Raw genomic sequence first — 11,375 nt, 5'->3', positions numbered from 1 at the left:
CTCATATACATGTATACTTTATTGTTTTGCGTCAACATTAACTTAATATCTCAAATCTAAAGTTGATATGAACGTTTTATGTGTTCAACAAACTATGTTACTTTTATGACGTTTCTAGGCACCGTTTCACAAAAAATCTTAAGGTAAAATTAGTCGATAGTAATGACATTACAGTACTTAAATATTCTATGAAGTCATAACGTACAACTAATTTCACTTACGATTTTTGTGAAGAGGTCCACAGTCACTTTGTGTACAAATATCTTACGTTTACTGGTATAAACTTTTCAAGGTATGATCAAAAATACTACAATGAAATTAAGATTGTCAAAAAACTAAAATTTCGATTCATGATAGCGTATATTGGATCTTGCCACTTGAAAGCAAATTGAAGCTTTCTCAGGTGGCATTTGCGCATTACGGATATTAAAGCACTCATTCGAGTTATCCCAATAAAATTCAACATTATTCACCTCGCGTAAATAATTCTATCGAATTGCGATATTATGAATTGAATATTACTTCTTTATTTGATATTTGTAAACTGGGATTTATTTTCCCACGTCGTCCTTAATAATTTCAAACTTACCTTCAATGTGGATGAGAGATATCCAATTTATTTAAATAAGTATGCATTAATCTGTTATACATTAAAGAAAACTGTACATGGATATTACTTTTGGTAGACATACCTAACTATTGAACAATGCGATGGGTACATCTATGAACTCTTTTCGTCGTGATCATCAAAAGCTAACTATATATTATAATTTTAAACAAATATACACCTAAACTAAAACTATATATATATCAATAACAAGTTTTGTATGGAAGACAGACATACACAACAAAGAACACAAAGTAACTAAAGTCATACATAAACAGTTACAAAAGCAATGAGCAACTCGGACTGCACTAGAAACTGGGAGCATGGACCAGGTGCACCGGCAGGGTAAGCGTTCTCTGCTCTTCTTGAAGGATCTTTTTAACATTGTTGATTTCGTTTTTTCACCACTTGAAAGGTTTAAATCAAAATTACGTTTTTTAAGCTTTTTTGACAGACCCGTGTCATAAACTTGACGGGATTTTTTTTTCTTACGTTTTTTTTTAACTAGCGAAAACATTGAATACATTAAAAATAAAACATTGATTGAATCAAGTCGTAATCATATAATCTGTAATCAAATGTTTTCATTTTGACCATGTTAATCAATACAAAATCATTGACATACAAGTTTTCAAGTTAGATCTATACATGTATATACTTGAATGAATAATTTTGTCTGAAAGGTAAACCATTTTGATTTCATTTCTGAAATATAGATTTTTTAAAATTTGAATAAAAACACTATCATTTCAACCATTAAATATGCAGATAATATTTTCATGTATGTAAGCGATAATAAATTTTATTTTCCCCAATTTACATAATAATTTTAAAGATGCAAATTAAACAAATAAAGTGTTCTTTCAGCCCTTTCTACTGCAAAAAAGAGAAGTAATTCGTGAAATATTAGTACTGAAATCAATAACTTAAAAGGATTTTTTTCTTCCATGTGTAAGATACAATTTGTATAACGTATACAGGCGTTCATTGCAAGTAAATATACCTTATATATTAGCGCTTCTGGAATGTCCATCTGTCGTTGAGTCAGAATATCCCTTACAAATAATCATCCATTTCATGTTCATCGTCTGACTATAGCTGAAATATTGCTGCTCGGACGTTAAACCACAACAATCAATCAACCAACCCTTACAAATAATCTAAATACATGACGTGCATTCTCAGACATTTCAAAAACCAATAATGACTTGTAGATGCATAATGAAAGGTTAGGTGGAAAGTGCAAACCCGTATTGTTATTTTTGAAATCTTTCAGCAATCACTGAACATCTAAGCGTAAATTTTCTTTTTATCATTGACACTATTTACAAGATGTGGACACATCAGTTATTATTCCAATTACATCAGATAATGTAACTACCTATAATACACATCTGTTTAAATTTATTGAAAATCATGCTAATAAAAAACTAAGTATTTCATTATTTTATCGTAGTATCTCATTGCTAGTAGTTTGCAAAACTTTTGTCGGAGTGGTTGTTATTTGTTTTAATTGTTAGTATCTCTAATTTGTTATTTGTAGTTTGAACTTGCTTCCCGGCCAGCAAAGGCTTTCGTGGGGTTCAAACCCCGTTTTAAACAAGTGACAAAATCAGACAAACAGGTCACTCCTTTATAAAGGAGCTTCTAAAAGACTAAGCGATATGCAATAACAAAAAATACAATAATATAAATGTAATTTACTTTGAGTAAATGTATTATTTAGCTTGTATGCAGAGTAGATATTATTTAAAGGAGATTATTTCATTTCTCCTGATGTGTATATAAGTTATGATTTTAAAATGATTTTAAGTTTTGTCAAGAGATCGAAATTGTGCTCAAATAATGGTTTGTTGATAATGTATTGTCTTGCTCATTTGGAATATGCATGACGTACGTCATTTCCGGCAAAACGATCTTGAGCCATTGATGTTTATACCACCGATATATTCCAGACAAATTATAAATTTGGTGTTTGATGTAAACTTTTTTACTTTAGTTTTAGGATCAATACGAGCATGCGGGCAGATGTAAGTCTGGGAAGTGTCTTGTTTTAGTTTTTATTTTGTTTTCATTTATGTTCTTCTTCTTATTATTATTATTATTTCGATTCATACACCACATTCCACATATTATGATTTCTACTGTCATAATGTGTGTCTTGACTTCAAAATGTACTTAAATTTGTGCCTTTCTTCTAATACATAAATGGATATATTTAATCTCTAAACGGCCTCTTGGGTCATGGCTTCATTCCAAACACCTTTTATCAAGATGGTTTGATCGGTTTCGGAAATTTTATCTTTAAACCTTGCTGTGTCGTGGCTTACGGACACCCAATTATATACAGTAGTTTAAAGGTGAGCCTACTTATTTGCTTGTAAATATGTATGAAATAGTTTGTATCGTCATCAATTGAAATATGAACTTCATTAAAAACAATGATTAGGAATTGGAAATATTATCATCTGTTATTTTTTTGGTACAATTCCAACAAACGTTCCACCCACTTTCGAACTTATATTTCACTACTTCCGCAATGCTGTGCATAACACCCTTTTATATATTTATATGGATGTGCAATGTGGTAATTGGCGTAAAAATTCGAAAACGGTCACTATCCCTCATGTAATATTGGCCAGTCCCTAAGGAGTCGTAATACAACATTGTCCAAATGAAGACCTTTGTAGATCTTCCGGCTGAAGAGAAAGTCACATTAATTTTACCAGTATCTCTAATAGTTTTTAGATATATGTTGCATATGGTGACTTAAACCCACCCTGTGATTTAAAAATAGAAATGACGTTAATGTTTTGCGCTTGATCTATGTAATCGACACAATTTTCAAAGTAGATACAAAAGAAATCGGGATAAAATTTCGATAATAACCCAGAAAGCGGTTTTAGAGGAGAAGAAAAAAAAACATAACATACAGACACAAAATGAAACAAAATAATAATAATAATAATAATAACAACAACAAAAACAAAAAAAAAAAAAAAAAAAAAAAAAAAAAAAAAAAAAAAAGAGCACCATGGCTTCAATGATAAATAAGGCAAAAAAATAATAATAAATTGAAGTTAGGATGCTTGAACCAAAATAGCCATAAAATGTTAAGAGTAGGCACAAAACAATATGGTAGGTAGGATAGCTGAAAGCTGAAACAATTTAATTATATTCTCTTTTGCATCCGAGCTTTTATTCCGAGTTGCACGTGTCATGCTCGATTGATTACAGAGAAGACAATTATTATAAGCATGTAGAAGGAAGTTAACTTTTCCCTCTGGGCAAATCGTACAGACATGTTCGGTCTACAAGATTATAGTATTATACAACGACTGGAAGCATCTACACCTTTTCTTGAAGAAATTCATACACCATTAAAAAGAGCATAAGCTGACACGGTTTCGCCACTTTGATCTAAAGATTTTAATAAGGCATTAAAAAAATACTACAGAACGTAATACAGTATATTTCAACATTTATTTACATAGTAAATATTGTGGGTGTAAAAAATCACCATAACGTAAAACAATGAATCATTTTATGCAAATGTGGAATGATTAAATCATATGAATTATCACAAGGATGAATAACAAAACATTGGCGTTTTTAAGCAATTATCCAGGTAAGAATCGTAGAAAACGTGATTCTTACAAGAAAATGCTACCAAATGTTTTTCAATATTGTTCCTAATACATGTACTAGAAGCTATAGTTTTCTTATAATTTTCAATTCTGTCGAGATAATATATAGCAAATGCATTTGAGAATTCGTCGAACTTGAGTGAGAAACAACTTTTACACCTGTGAAGGTAAAAGGCAAAAATACGATGAATTTCTTTTGTCGATAATTAATTATGACTACTTGTAACATTTTCTTTAAGAATCACTCAACACAAGATTTCGCACTAGTTTAGTTCTTGTTTTAATGCCATTATATGTAAAAAAAAAACATCAAACGGTGATTACATGTACGACTTTGTGAAAAAAAAACCACCTGTTTTGATGAGATTTAATACTGAAATGATTTCTAAATTCAAACATTCAGAGTAGATAACTAGTACAGTGAATCCTTTCTAAACCGAACCCTGATGAAACAAACCGAAAACTTATCTAAACCATACAATCTTTGAAGTCTCTTTGTACCAGTTTAAATATATTTGGGTCTGGTAAACACCATAAATAAATCTAAAGTCCAAAAGGGATCATCCATTTAAAAAAAAATGTAGCAACATCACTTAGATTTACAATGTAAATGTCCCAATTTATTATTCTGCTGTTAAATGTTTTAGTAATGTTACCATCAGGGACGTTGTCTACCATTTCAAAACATGAAAAAACTTTTGACACGTTTTAAAAGGCTTCCAATGGCAATTAATTATTTCGCGTTAACTGCGTTTTGGTCGATGGGCATGCTCAATGTACACTTCCGCGAGGAAAATTCTTTTGTTCTATACACACCCTATCTAGCAGCAGTATAGGCTCATCGACTAGCTCACAGTTAACAGGAAAGGGTAAATAAATGAATACACTAAAGTGATAAAAGTTCAGAAAAAAATGCTCTTCCATAATTGCTAGTGACTAACAAAAACACTTCAGCATTATTAAAAAAAGTTTACAACTTTGAAACAAACATATCTAAACAATAACGTAAAAATAGAGTTGGAAATATATTTTTAAAAAATTGAAAAATTAAAACTGATAATGCCCAAGATATTAACCGGCGCAGAACCAAAACCATACAACAGTGTGTCACGTGTAAAAATAGCACGTTCGTGATAACAACAAGTCATTTCGAGTTTTTATAGTACCAGGGTTGACCAAACGAATAAAATCTATCACGATAGTTTGGTATAATGGTAATTTGATTTATTTAAGGCTAATTTGATTTTTTGCTCAATTCCCTTCCGCAGACCTATGACTATTTCCGTATTTACTACGTATCACTACGCCGATAGATTATAGGTTCTACTATACAGGATATGAACAGATTAACAAGCAATGAGCACTACTCATTACAAATCCGAGCTGTTCCCATTCTATTATTCTAGTTTGCATCCTGCGTATAGGAGATTTATTTTGCTTGTGGGTCGTGTTCAGTTTGAAGGAGATATAAATCGATAGTATGTATTTGGTATGGATAATTTAAATTTGATATAAACAGTATTTATTTGAAAACATTATGCTGTAACAAACTTCTTTGTTGGCGTCGTTGGATCTTTGTGTTGATCTCAAAATCAAATTTTTTTTTCAATGCAGATAACGCAGTTGTTTCCTTATTTCAATGTACGTGTATAATGACATGAAGCTCATTCATGTAGCCAAAATATGTAAAATGCTTTTTAAATCTAGGACAAAATATTTTAAATGCGGAGAAACGTCATGAAATTCGATTTAAATGGGATGAAATTGAGTTCATAAAATCATAAGAATTACCCTTCTTTTCTATTAACTATTTTGCTATTTTCTGGTAATCACTTATTTCAATATTCAGCCTCCAGCCTATTATAATAGTGATGCCTTAAAAATTGTACTTTACACAGGACTGTTTTCCTCACTAGAAATAGACACTTTATTATAGTTTCCGTCAGTTATGTGGTTGCCCCGTCCATTTTCCTTTACCTTTAATATATCGTTCGTTTCGATGCATTCTGTTTCACTTTCGTCATCGGTCGACATACACAATGCCTCTTCTTCAAACGCATTTCGTTTAGTACGTTCCAGTTTCCCAACACCGTATTGTACATGTGTGTAATACAAAACAAAGTTACTGACGATAATCGGCACGGTGAAAGCAATCATGAGAAGTCCTGAGACTGCGCAGAGGGAGCCTACAATGTAACCACAAGCCGTTTGTGGAAACTTATCACCATAACCTACTGTTGTCATAGTAACGACTGACCACCAAAATCCGATTGGAATGTTATCAAAGCCTTTGTCTGATTCGGCGAAATGAATCAAAGAGGCAAACACAATCATCCCGATGAGCAAAAATACGAACATCAACAAAAGTTCGTTGAAACTGGCTTTTAGTGTATAAAGTAAAATCCACAAACCAGGCACATGGCGGATCAACCGGAAAATACGACACAACCTGAGCATGCGCAAAATAACAATAAATTCCATAAACGGCATTTTCTCCCCGGAAGGATTAACTAAATATAAAATGAACTCAACATAGTCCGGAAGAATTGCGAGAATGTCGATAATGTTTTGTGCGGTTGTAATAAACTGAATCTTTCCCGGACAAAACACGAATCGACAAATAAACTCGATAGTAAAAAATGTAACACAACACAAATCGATAACCTTTAAGGCGGGATGAGTCACGAGGACCTTCGTTATATGGTTATCCTGACTCGAGTTCGAGGTTGGAATGGTTGCAGTTGCTTCTGTTAGGTATGAAGATTCCGGCTGGTAGTTGTACAAGGCTTCCAGTGCGGAGAGATGTTCCTTCTCTACTTTGAATGCTGGATGGGTTTCGGCACAGAACGAGAAGATTGACAGGAAAACGAATAGTATAGAAATCCAGGCGTAAATCTGAAATAATAAAACAATATTTCATTATTTAGACTGGAATTCATGAAAATGAGCAAGCTCGAGATAATATAACAAGTAATTCACCAAGTCATTTCATAAGTCGTATTTAAGTTATTGACCACCAAACAAAAAGCAAGGCCACATTAGACGGGTGATATCTATAGACAGGTCAATTTTACATTGAATGCACTACATACTGATATTTCTAACATGGCGTGACACGTTCGCTCTGTAAATAAAAGAGGTCTCTAAATAGCGTAAAACTCTGCTCGCACATGCGCAATCATTGTAATGAAGGGATATGAAAGGGTCGCTTTTTACTGTATTCATCGATTAATTATGAAATCAACAAAGTCAATAATTATAATTCTTATGAAACTCTAGTAGGATCTTAGCGTACTAAATATCATAAGATGGCTGTATTCAATGACGCGTGTGAGATAACGGTTTCGGTCACAGTCACTACCCTGGACTTGACTATTTATGAGCAGCAATTCGGTGGTTATTTCTAGAAAAGCAGAGGACGCATACCCTACCGAGTCCGAGTTGCTCATTTGCTTTTGTAACTTTGTATGTATGATTTTAGTTACTTTATGTTCTTTGTTGTGTATGTCTGTTTTCCATGTCTGGTCTTTGTCCCTGAATTACATTCTTTTTGATTTCCGCTAGAATTTTGGTTTCCTTGATTACTCTTTCTGCCAAGCATGCATTGAAGGACATGATCGCGTTATTAAATCAACACTGAAATGTCATTCACAAAGAATGAAATGTATTTATGAGAACCGTGATTTGTTGATATTTTTGTAAGGCTAATCTTAGCGGCCTACCGCGGCATTTCCACCATGATTGAATGACCATTGTCTCCGTCACATGATGTGACGTCATGACACGATTCCACTGGTTTGTTTATTCTTTCCTTTTCTTATCGTAAATGTTACTTCTTATTATCGTTATATGCATGTATTTAAAATATTATTGTTGAAACAGTTAAAATAATTGTACTTTATTGTGAAAATAATATGGAGAGGTAATTGAAAAAAAAAAACAAATATTTCGTTTTCTTCAGGATTTTTGTCATGTTAAAAAAGAAATAATTCTTAGATGTAAGGCTTCATGCTTGTTTTATCATGGGTAGGCTAACACTTGGTGAAAAATAATGACGAATATAGTGCTTACCCATGTTAAAACAAGCAAAAAAACCCGGCATCCAGGGATTATTTCTTAATTTGTCACAGATTTTTCACGCAGGTTGTTGCTGCATGCCGGTAGACTGCATATATAACATTGCTATCACAATTAAATGGATATGGCCTCGTACAAAATAGAATACTGTGTTGACCAATGAACCTTTTAAATTGCCAAAGTCTTTGTTTATACTCGGGTAGGGTCACCTTGCAAAAAAATCTGAATTAAAGGAACGATGAACTTAATATGTCTTGGACGTCTTAAGTGACTGAGCATGTATTACAGTAAATATACTAAGATGAGAAATACTTATAGAAGGTTCAGCATAAAATAAATGAATATAAGATGATGAAAATACAGTAAATATACTTTATTGCATGAACTCTGCAAATTTAGAATCGTAATAAAAGACTCTTGGGCGAGCAGGAACTTGGGACGAAACGGCTCGATACTCGTGTGTTACATGTATTACATATTTTAAAGTATCATTTACATACAAGTATGACATTCTTCAACACGACTAATGATAATTTTGTGAAACTTCATACAGAAGATTCATTTTGATATTTAGATCAATCGTGCGTGCCAAGTAATTTCGCCAAATTTACTGTTTTTATAGTGTTTATACATAAGGGGATTGGTTACTATGGCAATGGTGGTCTTGTGGATCGTTACGGTGTATCCATCTGCACCAAGAAAACTGATTTGTTCAACCTGTCATAATTTTCCTTTCCTCTTTCGTCTACCCCGGACTTAACTTTCGATGAGCATCTCGGAAGGTGTTTCTAGAAAAGCAGAGGACGCTTACCCTACTGGTCCATGCTCCCAGTTTTTAGTGGAATCCGAGTTGCTCATTTGCTTTTGTAACTTTGTATGTATGATTTCAGTTACTCTGTGTTCTTTGTTGTGTATGTCTGTTTTTCATGTCTGGTCTTTGTCCCTGAATTACATTCTTTTGATTGCCGCTATAACCTTGGTTCTCTTGATTATTCTACTAAACTATACATTGAATGTGCATTTTTTTCGTGTTGTGTGCAAGCACTTCAAAATGAATTAATGTAAGATGAAAAGCCTCCCACATTCTTATATTTATGAAATATACTTGCTTTTGCACCGCGTGAAGATGACGGATCTTGAAGGAAGTTCCAGACTATAGCTCTCACTCGTAACCATAACGATGGACTGTTCCTATCACATTTTAAATCTCTTTGGGTAGTTGACTTTTTTCGATCGCTTTCAAGTTTCTCTAACGACCGATTTTGCGTTTTCCACGTGTTATACGGCTGCCAGCAGCATCTTTCTATATCTAATTCGTCAATCCCCCAGTAGTCAAATTCTCTCTGGAGGATCGGGCCACACAGGAATGTCGGGATGTGTAACTCCCCAGTCCTTAAATAGTTCAAAACCACTGAAAACACTTGTGGATCACGATCTAGAAAATAGTCTTTTGTTTCTTCACGGTAATATTTCTTCATTTCATATTCCTTCGACAATTTGCATGTGCGCAACTTTTTCAGAGTAGAAAGATGGGTTTCAAATATAGTTCCTCCAATATTTAGCCGAACAGTTTCCCCGCCAGAACTTGACGTACTTGACATACGGCATCGTGAGCACGTGTCATCATTACTCAATTCAAGACTGTCGTCTGCTGGTTTGCGCGAGCGACTTGAAATACTTCTGCGACCGCCAGCGTAGATGGCACTAAAGGCCATGTCGTCGCCAGAACTGTCTTTGTGTATTGTACAACTGCATTTCTCACCAGATTTTGATGAATTACAATGACCGCAATTATCACTCACATCCTCATCACGACAACAGGAATTTTTACGTTGACCAATCGGAGAGTATTTAATCCTTTTTCCATTATCACGTGGTACGGGTAGTTGTGACAAAGACGATCTCCTTGACTGAAAAATAATGAATATTTGATAGTATGTTACTGCTAAAAATTGAGTTTACAGTATTTTGGATCAGGTTTCCTCATATGCGTCATGGATTTATCCATACTAACATGCTATCGATTTTTAGAACATATATAAATAATCCTTAGTATATCCATATCTGTTTCTCATAAACAGGGATTAAGTTTCCTTAATCTTCTATAAGCAGAGTTTTTTTACGTCTTCCACGCTATTTCAAAAGACTAACACTTTTTTTTTGTTACCATCATAAGCGACACTAGATTTTTTTCTTTTCGCTTTCATGTGTGTTTTATAAATAAGATACTTTTGTCAAATAAGATACTTTTATATAAGCACGCTTATCCTACCGGTGCACCTGGTCCATGCTCCCAGTTTTTAGTGGAGTCCGAGTTGCTCATTTACTTTTGTTACTTTGTATGTATGATTTTAGTTACTTTATGTTCTTTGTTGCGTGTGTCTGTTTTCCATGTCTGGTCTTTGTCCCTGGATTACATTCTTTTGATTACCGCTATAACCTTGGTTCCCTTGATTACTCTTTAATAAATAAACAAAATGACAAAAAGATTTTCAAGGCTGAGCAAATCTCGTGTAGTCAAAATATAAAACAATAATGGGGAAACATAACAAATGCACCAGCGATATTACTTTAATACAAAATAGTAAATACTTTCAGAGATCATCAAAAGGTCTTCAACAAGTGTAAAAAACATCTGAAAGACCACGACAAAGGCAAGTTTAATGTCGATCATTTACTGATTGATTGATTATTGATTGATTAAGATTATGTCTAATAAATTTATTTTAAGTCGGATTTTAGCAATTTAGACATTCAAACATAGGTTCTGTAGAGATTTTAAACGCTTTTAATTGTAGTTAAACATTTCAATTGTATAACTATCAAGCTTTTATAGATAAAAAAAACTTTGATTTGTATGTCCTGCCTTGAGTAGATGTGGTATGCTAAGACGTTACTACATGCTTGTCCACGGTAAGGCATGCTACCCTTTTCAATATATTATGTGTTACGGTACGATATCACAATTATCTGCCTTTAGCTTTACGAATATCGAACCTAAGGATTTTGGGTATATATACAGCAAAAAAAAAACAGTTTAGGCT

At 33.3% G+C, this 11,375-nt stretch overlaps 1 protein-coding gene across 5 annotated transcripts in view; it reads right to left on the bottom strand.

Moving 5' to 3' along the window:
* Positions 1-4,063: 4,063 nt before the first annotated feature.
* LOC148606570 (potassium voltage-gated channel protein Shaw-like) overlaps positions 4,064-11,375 on the bottom strand; it is a 45,848-nt gene continuing 38,536 nt past the window's right edge. For all 5 annotated transcript variants that reach the window (XM_088545452.1, XM_088545457.1, XM_088545453.1 and 2 more), the window contains exons 2-3: positions 9,441-10,241; positions 4,064-7,149 (exon numbers count right to left, since the gene is read on the bottom strand). In XM_088545452.1, coding sequence (XP_088401578.1) covers positions 6,145-7,149; positions 9,441-10,241 — 1,806 coding nt within the window. In that variant the 3' untranslated portion in view covers positions 4,064-6,144. The remainder of the gene's footprint in view (positions 7,150-9,440; positions 10,242-11,375) is intronic.

The sequence above is a fragment of the Perna viridis genome, chromosome 9 (genome assembly GCF_037379345.1).
Source record: "Perna viridis isolate PV_CMFRI_1.1 ecotype Kerala chromosome 9, ASM3737934v1, whole genome shotgun sequence".
Lineage (NCBI taxonomy): Eukaryota > Metazoa > Mollusca > Bivalvia > Mytilida > Mytilidae > Perna > Perna viridis.
Note: the sequence above shows the minus strand (reverse complement) of the source record. Positions and strands in the feature narration are given on the sequence as shown.